Source organism: Natrix helvetica (genome assembly GCF_964273705.1).
Source record: "Natrix helvetica genome assembly, chromosome: 4".
NCBI lineage: Eukaryota > Metazoa > Chordata > Lepidosauria > Squamata > Natricidae > Natrix > Natrix helvetica.
In genome coordinates this window covers 123,184,186-123,202,823 of record NC_138550.1, presented here as the reverse complement: position 1 = coordinate 123,202,823, position 18,638 = coordinate 123,184,186, and the positions used below count along the sequence as shown (strand labels likewise).

The 18,638-nt window shown below is 40.1% G+C and overlaps 1 protein-coding gene across 1 annotated transcript in view; it reads left to right on the top strand.

Moving 5' to 3' along the window:
- Positions 1-15,947: 15,947 nt before the first annotated feature.
- CDH2 (cadherin 2) overlaps positions 15,948-18,638 on the top strand; it is a 155,635-nt gene continuing 152,944 nt past the window's right edge. The window contains exon 1 of the mRNA XM_081950992.1: positions 15,948-16,665. Coding sequence (XP_081807118.1) covers positions 16,591-16,665 — 75 coding nt within the window. The 5' untranslated portion in view covers positions 15,948-16,590. The remainder of the gene's footprint in view (positions 16,666-18,638) is intronic.

The window sequence follows — 18,638 nt, the reverse complement described above, 5'->3', positions numbered from 1 at the left end:
TCCTTCTGATTTTTGGTTATCACAGAGTAACATAGCTTTTTTAGATTTTGTATTTATAAAATTGGAAACCATGGATTGGTAATCATTGATATTACAAAGGAATCCTATGGGTCCATTTTGTGTCAACGTTCTAACAGCATTCTTGCTGGACAACATTTAATGAGGGGATTTACTAGTTTATCCCTTTATCCAAAATTAAATGAGTAGCTGGAGACAGAAAGTCTGAGACAATTATAATCATAAACTTAAAACATCAAAATTGTGATCAGTTAAAATAGCAAAACTCTTCTGTGCAAAACAAATCATAAGTTTGGTTTATAAACACAAATATAGAATCCTTGGTTATGAGCATTTCCAAAAGAAAATACTAAATTATAAGACTTTTGAAAAGACTGCTTCCAGGAATTTGAGCAAGCTCCATAATCATTGATCGTGATAATCTTTGTATTACAGATAGTGCAGAAAAATATGGTTCACATATTCAAGCAAATATAGCCTAACAATAAAATACTTGTATTATAATTTTGAAAAGGCATGGTTTATCATACAAAGATAGTAGAGAACACACAGCAGATAACTTGTCGTAACTTATCTTACTTTTTTTTTCTGAAGCAACTACTCTTGATTTACTTTTCATTATATGGGGAAATACTTCTCTCTACATTTATTTCTAGTCTGAATATAAAGCCAGATTATTAAAGGAAGCAAAAGAAAATCTTTTTTTTCCCAGAAGAATACGTAGAAAAACATAATACAATTGTGAAAAACATTAGGGCATGAGACTTTTCAGAAGAGATCCCAATTTCTCTTTAAAAAAAAAAATTATGTCAGACTCAATTTGTTTAGCAATACAAGCAACTTTGAATGTACCTTTCTATCTCAGAAAATTACTATATTGAAGGACATTGAAATGTTTATAGCTTCCAAGTTATAAATCACAACTACTGAACACTTTTCTGTTAAACTAATTATGTTCCTATGAGATGACCAAACAAGTATGCTGTTAGATATTGCATAACCCCCGAAGTAAAAAATCAAATAATATATATTTCAAATAAGAATACCATTAAGCAACACTAAAAAAAAAATGGAGATTTAAAGTCCTATCCCCCAAATGCTTTAAAGTATTGTAGACAGGCTATTATAGATCTATACTCTAGAAGGAACTAGTAGAAAGGGTTTATTAATATCATGTCTTCTTATAAGTTTCTTCTATGTAATTTAATTTAGAGTTTGGAAATCACAGAATAAATATTCAATGAATCCAACAAGACAAATGTCTAAGATAAGAGATTTGGTAAAAGACAACAAAAGGACCTAATGAATTTTCTGATCCAGACCATTTTCTAGGTGAGGTCACAGAGAACAAGTCTTTTTCCAGCTAATTATGATTTAAATACAAACAAATTCTAATACTAATAATGCAACCCCTTCCTTCCCCTTATTAAAATATTTCATGGAATACCTTTGCCTTCACATTTTAAATTAGTTAATCATAACATCTATAAAATTATAAAGGTTGCATTTATAAATTTATAAAGGTTGTAAATATTTACTCATTAAGGCTGAATATTGTTTCTGCATGTTCTTCCATTTGCAAATAAGCTTCCTGAAATCAGCCATGACAAGAAAGACTTCAAGTAGATGAGTGACTTCCTTGTTTTGAAGGGTGGCTTTTGCAGAAGACTTTGCTTGTGGCAATATAGCAAGTGAAGCTTTTCTCCAAAATGTATATAATATTATTTACAGGAATAATTTACACTGAGTGCAGTGCTGCTTACTTACAATTAATTTTAATTCATTTAATTCGTTTTAATTTTTATGGCTGAATGATTTAACTGTTTTATATTGTGCTTTTAGCCATCCAGAGTTGTTTGACATTGACATGGATGGCATATAAATTGAATAAATAAAAAAATAATAATTGTGATAAATTATCCCGATCAGAAGATTTTACTTTTGACGATCTATATATAACTTATTAGTTGATCCAAATTACATTTGCTGGAATTTCAGTTCTCTCAAAACATGTTAAAGTAGCTCTTGCAGTAACATATACTATGAAATATTTTTTCTTGGCAATAGGCAAATGTCATGAGTCATATTTGAGTTTGTGACAACTATATAACTGAAAGATAGGATCCCACATGTCAGCAAAAGTTGATGAGAAAGCATTCTTACATTCACAAGATTGCTCTTTCAATTAATAATTGGATTGCCAATAACAGCACCACGTAGATTGACAGCCAAAATGAAGGTCTGGACATTTTTCAAGCATGTTATTTTATTTTTTAAGCTTTTAATAAAAGATAGGATGCAGAATAAAGGAATTCTCCAGGATTTGTTCTATGAAGAATAACTGGTACAGATTAATTCCATATGGAGATTTACAGTATATATTTTATATTCTGAAAATTACCAAGAGGTTTTAAGTAATAAAATACACAAGATTAAAAAAAAAAATCAAGTCATCAGAGCTTGGAACTACAAAACCATCCATTACACCAATTGAACTTATTTCTAATCAAGTCATTTTGAAAAGAAGAACAAGTACTGCATCACTTTGACTCATTTCACTGTCTGATGCATTTCTCTTATGAGAGAATATATGTAGCTCAGAGTTAAGCTGTGAAATCCTTGGTGCTCTTGATTGTTTGCTCTTGATTGTTTGTTTCTAGACATTTAATTAACTGACTAGGTAATAACATCAACAGAGTTAGTGAGTGTGGGGTTTGCTCCAGAGGTGGTATTCAGCCAATTCTCACAGATTCTATAGAACCGGTAGCAGAAATTTTAGAGTGGGAAGGGAATGGGAATTTTGCAGTATACTTCTCCTGCCACACCCACAAAGCCACTCCCACTGAACCAGGAGTTAAAAAAAATTGAATCCACTGGTTTGCTCCCTGTTTATTTCCCATTTCCCAGTTTTCTTCTTGAGCATTTAATTTGGTGAGGAAGAGAACCTCTGGTACAAAGGAAACAATGATCCAGGATTTGTTTCTGTACAATCCAGGAAAAGAAATGAACTACAAAAGAATGAATTTTAAAAAGGTAGGAACTTGTTTTCTGTCTTGAGTTTACCAAATATATACATGGGGTGAAACTACCATGCATCCACATAGCAGATATACAGACCAGCTACATTGGCATCCCATAGTCTCATAATAACCATAGGATGAGACAAGAAAGGCAGCAATATCTAGTACCACCAAAAGATAAGACAGATCCTGAAGAGCCAGCTCAATAAAAATAACAAGTTCCATACCATCAATATGCACACTCTGACAGTTGTCAGATACTCAGCTGATATAAGAGTTAACCAAGGATGACTTGGAGGCTGCCAATGTGAAGATCTAGAAATTCCTCACAATGTACAGAGATTTCAATCCAACATCTGGAAAAAAAATAAGAGTCAATGAGTTGTCTCTGTACACTCTATTGTACAGTGTATAACCTACCTCCTCTGTCTATTTATGTATATCTACCTATATTTTTGTATTTACATTGTTTTAATATGTCTGTACACCGCCCCGAATCCTGTTTAGGAAAGGGTGCGGTCTATAAATTAAAGATTATTATTATTATTATTATTATTATTATTATTATTATTATTATTATTATTATTATTATTATTATTATTATTATTATTATTATCTTACAAACAAGAACAAAGGATTGAGATGTGAGCATGAAGGATAAATGTATAAAATACTTAAGCTGCATTTTTAAAAAACAGACTGATTTATTAGTTTTACTAGATCTGCTATTTATTTTTATTTTGCTTAAATGTAAGAGAAATGTATTTATTTTGATGAAGTGCTAAATGATTTTTATACATTTGTTTGTTGGCAATATTTAAGACTCTATTTAAGCAAATTATTCAGAAATATTTTTCAGTCCTGAAAATACACATAGAAGAAAAATAGCATGTTCTAGAGATCTATTTCATTCCTTCCAAAAAAGAAAAGGGAAAGGAGTTATGCAGAGCTAAAAAGCAAAGGAGAACAAAGTCTTAGAATAATTTCAGGAACAGAAAGTAAGTGTATTTAAATTTGAAAAAGAAGTTACATTTTAGTTTACGTTGTCATATTTTGTTTCTGAGAAAACTCTGCAAAATATTTTGCTTTTGTAAATGTCATGACCAGAAGATATGTTTCTGAAAATGCTAATTGTTTATCTTTGTGTCAGCAATTTTTAATCATCTCATCACAAAATCCACAAAACAGATTTACTAGCTACCATCTCAAATGTCACTCTGCTAGAGGTGCTACGGGAGTATTTAGTAGTAAAGGTCGCCATGCAAGCATATATACTAAGGCACTTGTCAAAGTGGAATTATTATGATTCGTCTGCATAGGCAAATTGATATAAACATAGAAGAAAAAATTATCACTCTTTATGATTAAGACTTTGTTAGGAAAAAATAAGGTATGACTTCAAGCACGAGATATGAATACTGCCTTCTTTGTGTAGAAATTAACAATGCAATCATAAATGTATCAATTCAGAAGTCTTACTCCTAGGCTACCATTCAACATGACCATCCTAAACTCAAAATATATTCATGTTATGGAAGATAAGTGAGTCATCCAATGGCCTGCAAAGTAATCATCTATGTTTAGTCATATATCAGTGGAGTGTTGTCCTAGATAACAGTACACAATTGAAGATTTAAAAAGTTGAATTTTACCTGAAATCCCATTTATCTATTGATTGATTGAAAAATCTCATTACTATATAATTCTAGCTTAACAAAAACAGGACTGTGGCTGTGCCTGACAACTTGTGACTCAGTTGTCAGTAGTCCAATACAGGTAGTCTCACTCAAAGTTGTGATAGTGCTGACTGTCTGACTGAGTGATACCAAAGGTAAAGGTTCCCCTTGCACATAGTTGTTGCAACTCTAGGGGATGGTGCTCAAGCCGAAGAGCCAACACTGTCCAAAGACGTCTCCGTGGTCATGTGGCCGAAGGTGCACAGAACTATTACCTTCCCACCAAAGTGGTCCCTATTTTTCTACTTGCATTTTTACGTGCTTTCAAACTGCTAGGTTGGCAGAAGCTGGGACATGTAAAAGGAGCGGCACTAGAGATTTGTACCGCCAAATTGCCAACCATTCTGATAGACAAGCTCAGTGTCTTAACCACTGAACCACCACGTCCCCTTGAGTGATACTATTGGTCCTCAAAGGTTATGACTATCACACCAGTTCTGATTATCGCAATCTGGATGATTGGCAACCAGCTTAATTACGATGGTTGTAGCAACCTATGGTTACATGATTGCCATATGCAACCTGCCAGCTTCCCACAAGCAAAATCAATGAAGAAGCTGCTAGGAAGGGCCATAGGTTGCTCCAGTAAGTCTTCCCTGTCCAGCTACAGCCACCCTTGGGCCCGAAATTGCTCTTGTGCACTACTGCTATCTGCGCAGTTCTTCCAACCTGCCTGCCAGCCTGCTTTTGACTTGCAACTTCCTGCCTACTTCCCATACTGATTTTGCTTGTGGGAAGTCAGGAAGAGGTTGCAAGTAAATCCTCTCTAAATTATTCATGTTCCTAATGGAGTCATGAGTGAAGTGGTCATGTAGTATCACACTTTATGACTGCATCATTTAGCAATGGACATTCTGGTCCCAAATACCAGAACAAGAAACAATGGGTGGAAACTAATCAAGGAGAGAAGCAACTTAGAACTGACAGTTAGAACAATTAATCAGTGGAACAGCTTGCCTCCAGAAGTTGTTGCCCCAACACTGGAAGTCTTTAAGAAAATGTTGGATAGCCATTTGTCTGAAACAGTATAGGGTTTCCTGCCTAGGCAGGGGATTGGACTAGAAGACCTCCAAGGTCCCTTCCAACTCTGCTATTGTATTACCATTGTTAAGTGAGAACCACTTGTATTTCAACTGTTCAACTACTTGTATTTCAAGAATATATAGACATCCGCAGTCTGATTTGTAAAATATAGTGAAAAGTTCTTGAAAGATTATGAAAGGAGACATTAGCTCTATAGCAACCAGATCTTTCTTACATTAGCCAGATCTTCCACATATATGGGAAGATTCAGTCAAAAAATCACTAGCAGACCTCAAGAACCCAATCATATATTCACACACAAACACACACACACACACACACACACACACACACACACACACACACATACAGGCACAATCCAGAAACCAAATCTTTTAATTTCCTTGCTTAGGAGCACCCATTATAACATCATATCTAATTTTGTTTATTATTATGTCAGTTATTCTTGATTATGTTGTTATGATGTTTGCTGGCTTTATGTAACCTGCTTCTTTAAGCATTAGCTTTGGGGTCCTACCAATTCATCGACCCCCCAACCCTCCAGTTCTTGATTGAGGCTTCTCCAGATGACCTTCATCAGATTCAGTGTTCTACCTATTAAACAGGATGTTGGTTTTTCTGGACACTGCAGAACAGAGTTTCAGCTTTCATGTTGCTTTATGCCTAGCTGGAGACTCATTTGTTAACAGATGTCGAAAGCTGGAGATTGGTATCCCTCGTTAGCACCCCATGGCCCTCTGCTATTGGACTCTGGACAGTATGAATTTTTAGTGTTCAGATTTATTAGCCTGCATTCATCCTAGTTAAAATTAATGTACAGTGAAATTCACACCAGCACAAAAGGTAATTTCAGACACTTAATTAATCCCTACTTAAGCCTTATTTAGATAGCGGAGGTGATGATACATTTCCTTATGAATGAATCTCCTTTTGCTAACATCTGAACCTAGTGGTCCTTCAAGAAGAACTTATAATTCAAGGTGACTAAAAGCTTCACTAGTTGGGTCATGAGTCACATCCTGTCCAATCCACTTACAAAGAACATGATAATGCTGTCCAATTTACAAACAGTGATGATGCATGGCCAAACATGACTGAATCTTCATCATCTGGAGAAATTCAAAGTGAGCTTCCTTCGGTAAACAAAGAGAATTACATTTTCCCCTCTTGCAGAAACCATTAGTTTGACTCTAAAAGTAGAGTACCTTGTTATTTACCTATATTTTAAACCGGGCTACCATTTCTGGTATTTTTATTTCCCTTTATTATCTTTTAAAATATAATATATCATAGATAACCCCAAAAATACTTATGTCTGAAATTGTGGAGGTGCAACTGAGCTAGATAAGACTGGTTTACATGAGGCAGCTTCTCATATTTGCTCGGCTATGCAAAAAATATTAAGGGGTGCCTTGTGAAGGACATTGGTGCAAACAGAACACCTTTCCTCAAAGCACAAAAGCAGCTGAACTTCCCAGAAGGTTCAGTACAGCTGCCTTAAAGGTTGTACCAGATGTTTGATTCGCTTCTCTGACCATCTTACTTTTAACTATTTTTGTATGCAAAGCAAATAAGCCGGGAAAACAAGGGAAAGCATTGCAGAAAGAGCACTTTTGGAAGATCTTAATAACTATATACAGCTGTTCTTTTAAGGAATCTGGGCTACAAGCTGTGTATCCCAATTCCATACCAGCCTGGCTGCAGCAATGAAATTTCCAAATGATCTTAACAGACAACCCATCATTGTGTATTATAATAATCAAGTGAAATATGACTAGGGCATAGCTGGGACAGTCTGAAAATTACTCACAGCTTAAAAGACATTAGCTACATCTATTGTTGACTGGAAGCCTTTTATGACTTTTTGCATACAATGGGAAAAAAACACCTTGTGATTTATTTTTCTGATTAGACAGAATAAATTATAATCTATGGAAAGAAAAGTAAAGTGAGGTAACTTTATGAAGAGTATCAGAGGCTACTTCTTTATATCCATTTCCTTTTCCCTTTATTTTTCTCCAACTTTTCTTTACTTGTATTTTTATAGTACAAATCCTTATTATAATCCTCACTATATATTAGTATTAGTGCTTTTTCTTTAAGAGTTTGTATTTTATGTATATTCTGTGTTTCTGTGTGTGTTGTGTGTGTAAAACTTTTAAAGAACAAATACAGGTACTAATAACTATATACTGTATAGATATCCAAACACAAATGAATGTCAGAGCATACAACTTGTTCCAAAGCAAGAATACCTGAATGAAATGAAAAGAATTTATAAAAAGAATTTACATCTTTCCCGATTTTAGTTTATTGTTCCAGTAAATTATTGTTGGTCATCTGAAACAGGGGTGTCAAATTCAAGGCCTGAGGGCCGGATCCAAACCATGGGATGCTTAATGCTGGCCTAAAGGGCTGCCCTGGAAATAGCGAAGGACTGGCCCACAGTGCTTCTGCCAGTGAAAACAGAGCTCAGGAGCCTGTTTCACTGGCAGAGCACTTGGGCCACCACAGGCATCCCCCCAATATGAGTGACACCATGCTGGCCTGCCCCCCCCCAAGGTCCCTATCCCCCAATCTGGAGGGTACACAGATTTTCTTCCTTCACCCACAGACATTTTTTTAAATAAGCCATATCTATTTGTGGGCTTGCTCAACAGCCACGTGATTCCAAGAAAATACATATTATAGTTAAGGAAATAGAAGAAGGTGACTGAAAAGTGTATCAAGCTACTGTTGTCACCTCCTTAACTCAAGTGCATGTTATCCTGGCGTCAGGTGAACCCAATAAAATACAAAGCTTCTTTTAAGAATATGCCAATTGACATTGTAAGCACAGCTGCATCACTTCGGATGCCCTTTTCCACTTCAGGTGCACCTCAGAAGAAAAAACAATTACGCAGTATTTTATTAGAATGCTATTTCATATTTCCTTCTCCAATAGATTGAAAATGGAATCAGTACTGTTAGGGAGTTCTTATACGAAATGGAACACAGCACCAACAAAGGGACTGTTGTTATCTTCTCTGTATTTCCAGGTAGGTTTTTATTATATTAAAATTACCAAACTCACTTATTTTCCTAATTTCTACCTTAACACTTAACATTAACTCTATGCTACAGTGTACAAAGTCTATGTCTGTGCATTTATCTAATCACTAAACAATCCCATGAATAGTTCTATTATCCTAACAAAGTCTTAACCATTATTTAGCCAGCTTCATGTTAACTTGGTCTGTTGCTGCCATGTTTCCCCAAAAATAAGACAGGGTCTTATTTTCTTTTGACACCCTCCCCCCCCAAAAATAAGTGCTTGGCCTTATTTTCGGGGAGGTCTTATTACTTTTGCGGTGCAGGAGGTGGCAAGCATGGTCACCTCGTGGCTGCTGCTATGTTGCAATATTTTCAGGGAGGACTTATTTTTTGGGGGGGGGGGCTTATTTTAGTTCATGCGTTCAAAAGCCTGATTGTGCTTATTATCAGGGGAGGGCTTATTTTCGGGACAACAGGGTATTAGCTGGTGTTCCGAACTGCTGGTGAAGCATTGGCTTTGCAATTTCTCAGTGTGTGCTGGGGTAGGGAAAGGAAAGCCACTGTGGTGGCTGGTGGAGGTTTTCCAGGTGTTAAAACTGGTGGGCTTAGCTTTCTTTTTTAGCTGCTCTGCTGCTGGTGTGCTGAAGTCCAAGCCTCTTTCTCCTTCCCAATCAATTGCCTGCTGAGCCGAAGGGTGCTTTTCTCTCTGACTTGTCCCACGTGACACAAATCTTCTTCCAAAACACACCTACACATTCACACTCCAGTGCTATATATTGTTTTCCTTGTATAGTTGGAAACCAAGCATGGTCCAGTACACTTCAGGCTTCTCTTCTTCCAGTAAAGAAAACAAAGGAGAAAAAGGAAGAGCTCATGCTGGCCACTGCAAGGCTTTCCTTACTCAAGCATTAGAAACAACTTTTCAAAGCAATTGGACAAGCAGGAATTTGAAGAAGTCTTTCTTTTCCCAATAAAAAATTATTGGCTGAGCTAAGCCTACTTCTAAATAAATATTTTAGGAAAATATTAAATTTAGAAAAAATACAGCATATAGAAAAAAAAAACTCCAAAATACACTTTAAAAAACACAATGAAATAGAACAATCCTTAAAGAAAAAGAAATCCAAAAAGAAAAAGGTAAAAAATTCCCCCCATATGACAAACTACTTTGTACACTAACATTATTGTCATGATTTACTAATAAATACCATAGAATATTATAGTATAAAAAATACAAAAAATGCCATAGAATACTATAGTATAATAAAATACAAAACGTATTGTAAAAATATCATAAAATCTGTCTAAGTACTACATATAGCTTTGCTTAGTAGAGAATAATGCTTTTTCCAAGACAGGTAGATTACCCATTTCCAAGAGATTTTTGTTAACCTGTGGAGTAATATCACCTACCTGCTTGGGATAGGGGTCGCTTTCCCCTATCACAGGGGTCCCCAAATTTGGCAACTTTAAGACTTGCGGACTTCAACTCCCAGAATTCTCCAGCCGGCATAGAATTCTGGGAATTGAAGTCCACAAGTCCTAAAGTTGCCAAGTTTGAAGACCTCTGTCCTATTATCTCGAGCTAAATAGAGAAATGGCTACTTTCATTCTAATCAACTGGACATACATGCATCCTTTATGTTTATTCTGGGTTATTAAGGGACTTGCTTTCCCCCATTCCTAGATAGAATAAATATAAATGATATTCTTATTTAGAAAAAAAAAGTAGGATTGTTAAAAACATGTTTGACTTGAGCCAAACAACTACCGTGTTTCCCCGAAAATAAGACAGGGTCTTATTTTCTTTTGACTCCCTAAATAAGCAATTTTTGGGGAGGTCTTATTATTTTGAGGTGCAGGAGGCAGCGAGCGTGGTCACCTCATGGCTGCCTCTGTGTTGCAATATTTTTGGGGAGGGCTTATTTTAGCGCATGCGCTCAAAATCTGGTTTGGGCTTATTATCTGGGGAGGTCTTATTTTCGGGGAAACAGGGTAATTGGGAATAGTTTCAGGTCCTATCCATGTTAGTCTAACCGACATGCCTCAGTGGAAGCAGATTAAAGTTTTCTTTAGTTGTTCTACTATTAAAATACCATGTTTTCCCGAAAATAAGACACAGTACCAAAAAAAGCACTTGGCCTTATTTTCGGAGTGGTCTTATTTTTGAGGTGCAGGAGGCGGTGGACATGGTCACCTCATGGCTGCTCCTGTGTTGCAATATTTTCGGGCAGGGTTTATTTTTTGGAGAGGGCTTATTTCAGCACATGTGCTCAAAAACCCAATCGATGGGAGGTCTTATTTTCGGGAAAACAGTGTTAACGAAGTGTTTACTGTTTTTTATTTTTATTTTATTTTAATCATTACTATTTTTATAAATAACTCAAGGCAGAAAACATACTTCATAGTCCTTGCTCTTCCCATTTTCTCCACAACAATCCTGTGAGGAAGACTAGACTGAGACAGAGTGACTAGCCCAAAGTCACCCAGCTGGCTTTCCTGTCTAAGGTAGGACTAGTACAGGCAGTCCTTGACTTATAACAATTCATTTAGTGGCCATTTGAAGTTACAAGTGGTGAAAAAAAGGACTTATGATCATTTTTCACACTTATAAGCCTGGCAGCATCCCTGTGGTCATGTGATCAAAATTCATATGCTTGGCAAGTGGTTCATATTTATGATGGTTGCAATGTCCCAGAGTGATATAATCCCCTTTTGTGACCTTCTAACAAGCAAAGTTAATGTGGAAACTAGATTAATTTAACAACCATTACTAAATTGACAATTACAGTGGTTCACTTAACAATTGTGGCAAGAAAGGTTGTAAAATGGAACAAAACTCATTTAACAAATCTTTCACTTAGCCACAGAAATGTTAGGCTAAGTTGTGGTCATAAGTTGAGGGCTACCTGTGCTCACTTTGTAGCTTGCGACCTTAACCAGTAGACGAAACTGGCTCTTTTCCCATAGAATTTTTTCAAGGCTTTGATCTGTCATGCTTCATTGAGAATGTAGTTGCTGATGCAAATAGGTGCTGGGAACTGACCAATTCCTATCATCTGCTTTGGATTGCTGAGGACACACACAAACACATTATCCTTTGATCATTTTTGTTGTTATTTTGGTTGGGTTGCTATGAAGAACAAAACAGATTTTGCTTGTGTTACCGGTGCCTGATTCCAGCACCAGTCAAGTGTACATGGTTGTTTTCAACATGAATTTCACAATCTTTTGAAAAATGCATGAAATTAACACTTGTTCAGGTAGGCGCTAGATCTGTATTTGTGAGCAAGTCACAAGTATGGAATATCTTCACATCCATGGGCTATGATTGGGTAATTTGACAGGTGGGTAAACACATGTCAATCACCTATTGTTGGAGAAAAACCTGTGAGAAAATCCTAAGTTTCCATTTTATTATAACGCTGAAACTGGTTCATTGTTTACTCAGTCAAGATTATGAAATTAACACTCAAGTCTCCAAATAGCTTATTTGTAAATATGTGTAGAGTCTGGTCAGTCACACAAAGATCACGTTAGAAATGCTCCAAAGGCAAAAGAACCCCCCCCCCCGCCAAATATATCAAATTACATAAACAAAAAAACTCAAATCATTTTTATTTGTATACCGCCTTTATTATTTTTTACAAATAACTGAAGGCAGTGAACACATCCAACACACTTCCTCCTCCTATTTTCCCACAATAATCCATTATGAGAAGATTACAAGGCAGGCCTCAAGTAGTTTCCTGTATGGATATAAATGAGGTCATGGTATAATAAGCATTCGTAATTATATTTTAAAAATATATATGAACTAAGCAATTTTTTCTTTCTGATACACAATGTAGCAAGCAATACTACATGATGCTGTCCTATATGCTGTTGTAATGTGCCCACAATGGCATTTAACTCAAGCAAACACACTCTATTTTCCATATTACAATTGAGCCTGGAATTTTGGACGCAAGTCACCGCGGTCATAAGTTGAGTCATCATGTGAATGGCCTCCATTTTTTCAATTATTTTTGCAGGCTGTTAAGCATGAATTCAGCTTAGGTGTTTTTTTTCCAGAAAATGGCAAGAAAGTCATAAAACATTATCATATGACTGTGACATGCAGCAACCATTTGTAAATATGAGAAGGTTGCCAAGCATCCAAAATAGGATCACACGACTGTAGTAACGATGCTTGTTGTAACTTTTGAGCATGGATCGTTAACTTTGAATGGTCGTTAAGCAAACAGCCGTAAGTCAGACTACCTGTATATCCATCCCTCCCAGCCCCACTTTATAGCAAGACCAACACATTTGATGGTTAATTTTCTACTGGCAGGTGATGGTAGCTGGGAGGGAACTTGAAGATTGGAAAAATCTCACAATTGCTTTCCTTATTTTAATCAAACTCATTAATATGGCAATATAGGCCACTGCAATGGGGACAGCAATTTTTTCCCACCATTTTGTTGACTAGGATTAGTGACAGTACTTGAATATGCCTCTGTGGCTTTGCCCTCAGTAAAATTAAGTCATATTTCCAGTCAATTTGCTTTAGTATATTGCAACCTTGCAGAACTGAAACTCAATGCATCAGAATCAACCTGTGCTGGATTATATTCTAAACTACTACATTAGCCTAAAATGGAGAGGTATCCTTTACAGTACTGGTGAACTAGAAGGATTGTGTTATTTTTGCTGAGTATATAAGTAAGAGAAAATGTTATTGAAAAGCATCAGTTGGCAGGAGTTGCAAATAGAGTGCTGAAACAAAATAATGAGAGTGCTGAAACAAGCAGGAAACTGGAAGATACAGCCCTTACCTCAAGGGAGATAAGAAAAGTCTTCTCCTGGTCAGCTGCCACTAACTGCAATGTAGATGTGGAAACCGTAACTGGAGGGCTGCTATGGATATGGCCACTCTGCACAGAACTTAAGTTTCTACATGTAGGGGTAAATGGCTTCATTCTGCCATTCTCTTCTGCATATAATTTAGCCTGTGAGCATACTAACTGGAGAATAGGATTCAAAGTAAGCCTGCATAGCTTTCCTTCTGCATAGCTTTCTTCTGCTATCAACCAGTACAGGCCGTTTATGAACCCACAGTGTTGTTGCAAACAGGGAAAACAGCTGCATAGCTAAAGAATCTCTAGTTCAGCTTGCAAGAATTAAATTGGGCTAAACAGATACAGTACATTTCCAGCAGTGCAGTAACCTATGGCCACTTACCTGGGAGAAAGGTTTTACCACAGCAGGGCTTGTTTCACGGCGAGTATACTGATTTATCCTTATCGAACTAATATTACTACTATTTTTCTCCATGTGAATGTGCAAACATACGATTTTGGGCTTGCAAGAGAAGGGAGAAATGGTTTTTGCCTGTACAGTATATGCAGATGAAGATCAATTCATTTTAATGCCTTATTTAACAAGCAATTAGTTACTCAGTAATGATTACTTAAATCAGTTATCGGTGTAATATTTTGTAGATGGCCCTGCTCTTTTCTGGCAGGTGGTCTCTGCCCAGTATGTGTGTGTGTGTGTGTGTGTACATATACACATTCATGCACTACTATATTACGTGAGCTTTAGTTGGTGGACAAAAATGATGCAGAAATTATTTCAGCAGGAGTTGATCGCTATAAGCGACAAGGATAAGAAGCTGACTCATGTTGTTAAGTCTGGTGTCTTCATATCCTTATTTTCAACGGAGGGTGGGTGAGTGTTAACTTTAAAGTCACCTTTATTTTGGGCAGGAAGAAACTTTACTTCGATCACAGGCCAATAAACTTCATTTTGGGTGAGAGAGAGAGGGAGAGACTCAACTATTTTACCTTACAGTTTACGAACGCAGAAACTAAATCTGCACGTCTGAAAACGCTTGGGTTTTCACCAGAATATTATAAATGCATTATTTTCCACCTTTCCTGGCAAATTCCGTTTTGAATAACCGTTTAAAAATCAAGGCAGCCACTGGGAGCAGAGAAGCTTCCCGTCTAGCACCCATCCCTTCCCTCCCCCCTTTGCTTTTTTCTTTTCTAAGGCTGGAGGCTTTGAAGCATGGACGCAAAACAAGTTTGTTCAGTGACCTGCAGGGTGACGGAAAATCCTTGCCGGCTCTGCAAATGACCCAGCACAGATATTCGCTGTTAACGGTGCACTCAACAACCTTCCTAATTTCCGTTATGCAGCCTGACATTTTTCGGACCTACGGATTGGAGCTCAGCCCGGAGCCAACCAAAGCGGGGTTTTTTTTTTCCTCCCCTTTTCAAAAAACAACACGAAGAACAACAACAAAAAAACCCAAAGCAAACCAACCACATTTCTTGAGCACTGAAGCAGGTAACGGATCGTAGGAAGGCGAGATGGGAAAAAGAGGCCCCGGACGGAGACAAAAGGCTCGCTAAACCAATAAACCGCAGGGCCGGGAACTTTTCTAATTGGCCGGCTGGTCAAATTCCAGGCTCTTCAAGCACTGGTGGGAGAGGAATAAAAACAAAAGCAAATGCCGCCGCCTTAAATAACGACTTTTTCCCCCTCTGCCTCCCCCAGCAGGTGGCTTCAATGAGAAGCGCCTTCAGACAATGGGAGCCCGAGCAGCGTTCCCTGGCGTCGACGACCTCTTCGCTTCTTTTTCGGCATTTGGCATGTCTTCCCCTTCAGTCCGCAAATAAGAACACCGCCGAGGAGCTTTCTCACGCCGATTCATTAAACATCACTTCAACTCTCTCCCTCTCTCCCCCCCACTCCACTCTTTCCCGGTCCACCTAAAATCGCACCCGCGCGCTTTGCTCGTGCCATGCCAGACACACCCTGCCCCCCCTCCTCTCTCCAAGGCCCGGCAATCATTTCCAAGGCTTCTTCGGCGCATCTCTGGCTGCAGCTGGAGCACGGAAGCTCAGCCTTCGGCTGTGGGGTAGAGCAAGCTGTGGGCGGCTGCCGGCCGAAGCGAGGGCCGAGCTGAAGCCGGTGGTTTCTCATTGGCCGTGAGGCCGGCAGGGAGAGCCGGGGAGGAGGAGGGCGGTGGAAGAGGGGAGGGGGTGGTGGAGGAGAGAGGAGGCGAAGCCGCCAGCGGCAGCCTCGCACAAGGAAAAGCGCACACGCACGCACGCACACACACGGGCGCGCACACATGCAGCCAGAAGCACGCAGCGCGAGCTAGGCAAAAAGCTGCTCCGGTATTGTTATCCTTGGGAGCGAGCGGAGGCGGCGGCGGCTGTTACCGCTGCTCGGGGGAGGCTTAGAAAAGTGAAGGGGGCAAAAAAAAAAAAAAAATTAAGGGAGTCGGGACGGAGCATGCAGAAGCAGCTTAGCCGGCATCCGAGCGGCGGTGCCAAGGCACAGTTGGGGACGTACTAAGAAGGGGACCGACTGCTTCAAGTCGCCGGCGAAGGCAGCCTGAGAAACAGGAAGCGGGGCTTTATTCCAAGAAGGAGCCGCTACCCCCCCCCCCACCCGCCCCGGATTTTAGACTGAATAGCCCCGCTGCCTTTTGTGTGCGCGGACCGTCGCCGGTACCCAAGACGCGAGGGGAGAGGGATAAGGAGCCGCGCTGCCGCTGACCTAGAGCCCAGTCGCCCTTTTCCCTCGAGACCAGCCTTGCCGATCCTCCGCCAGCTCCTCCTGCCTTTCTCTCTTCTCACCTTGGCCCAAGGCGGCCGAGCCTCCCTCCCCGACTTTTCGCCCCGCCGAAGCTCTCTCCCGTTTTGTGCATCTCTCCTCTCTCCCCTGCCTTCGTCTCCATGTGCCGGAAAGCGGGAACACCGCCTCGGATCTGGCCGCCGCTGCTCTGGTTCGTACTGGCGGCCCTGCAGCAGGTAAAAAAGGAGGGTGAGGGGAGGAAAAAGAGGAGCTGGGCTCGGGGGCTCTTTGTTCCTGATGATCCCGGCGATGGGCGGTGGCGGGGGTTGAGGGACGCCGGGATCGGACGGGCGAACTGGAACTGGGGAAGGGCGACCGCTATCTCTCGAACGCCTTGTAGGCTTGGTGGGCCTGCGGTTCAGGAGGGCTCTGGTGCGTGTTCTGGAGAAGGGGAGAGAACCGGGCTCTGCAACTGCAGTTTGAACAGAAGCAGCCTTGGGGAAAGAGGCTTGAGCAGAAGCGTCCCCCTCCCACCCCCAACCCGGCAATCAGGAAGAAGAGTAGTCGGGGTGCATCGAATGGGAATAGAGGATTTCACATTGCAGAGCCGGCTTTAGGTTGGCAGCGGCGGAAGCTCCTGCTTTCTTGCCTTCTTGCACGGGGAGTTAGAGACCCGTTCTTCTTTTCTAGGGCTGAGCAGAGCAGGTGGCTGCTTCGGCGTCAAGTCATACTTGAGGGATAGGTCGAACCCAGAGAAGAGGTTGGGGAGTAAAAGGGGTGATAAGTTAAGAACCAAGTTATTCTCTAACCCGCTGTTGTGGGGTATGGCAGTGGGCCTTCCACGCGTGACTACAGAGGGGAGCCCCCTCAAAGGTGGCTGGCGGGAGGGGGACAGTTGTAAAGAAAGGGACTATCCGGGTAATTATTATAAGAAAAGGCCAAGTAAGCAGGTGAATGAAATGGAGATTGCGAATAAGGATCTTTTTTCTTTTTTTTACTTGAAGAAGACTAGAAACGGGACGGTCTTGACGCCATCTCTTCCTAGGAGAGGAGCGTGGGAAAGGAATCGCCGCTACCACCCACAGCTTCCCCTGGGGATTATGGAAATAGTGCGCCTTTCCTGCGGGCGGGCAGGAAACGAAACGCGCGGACTTGGTGATTTTGAAGTCTAGATAGGATGATGGAAGTTACGTGACTAAGAAGTTGGGCTTCTTTTCTGGTTCCCCCCCCCCTCGAGTTTGAGAATAGGGTGCGGATTCTGTTCACCATTAGGCGTGGCAGAGGCCACCCGTGGCTTTGCTTTTCTGACTGTCCGCTCAGCGCTCACACGCTCACTCTTGCCTGGGGTTCACTACGGCAGATGCTCCGCGTTGTTCCCAGCCATGCAACCTTGGAAGGTCGAACCCGGTGTAACATGGCACAGGCTGTCCCGTTTATATTTCCAACTCCTTTTGCTGTCTTTCTCGGTCCAGTCACTAGAAGGAGAAAAAAAATGAGTTTGAATTCCTTTCCCAAGTCAACCTTCGAATATAAAGCCTTATTAGCGGCCTGGAAGCATCGAGCAAAGGTCGGGTGGCAGTGTGCCAAATAGCCGTGTAGAGTCCACCAGGAGCGGTCAGGAAATGAGCCCTGAATGACTCTTACAAAAGTAATTTACGGCGCCCAAAGTTGCAGTGGGTCAAACGTGTTTATAACGCCCCCTTCTGTGGACTCGGGTCCTGTGAAGAGAAGAGCGCTAAGCTGTTACCTCGCCCCTCAGCTCTATCCACTAATCTCTTCCCGGGAAGAATTTAATCAGCCTCCGCCTCCGCTCCCCTCCTCCCCAGCTTGGTTCCTGCTGTTTTCTGCTGCTACTGCAGCAACTAGACAGAATTTCCATCGGAATATCCTGGGTTACTTTGAGTTAAAGCTTATCACCTCCCTCAGCCAACAGAGGCTGGGCTGACAAGTAGACACAAGGCTTCTCTAGCTGTAGTCGGCTGAACTTCGGTCTCTTAAATCCAGGAGTGCAGGCATGAATCCACTATTTGACCTGCCACTGTATTTCTATTTGAAAATTTACAAGAAGAAATGCAAATCTGGCCTTATTGAGAGTTTAGCATTGTCAAAGTTGGAGTTGTCTCCAAACCAGGGTTTTTACATTTGGTGAGACTGAAGGTTTGAAAGCCACAGTGAATGTTGATGGATTCCTTATACAGTACATAAAATT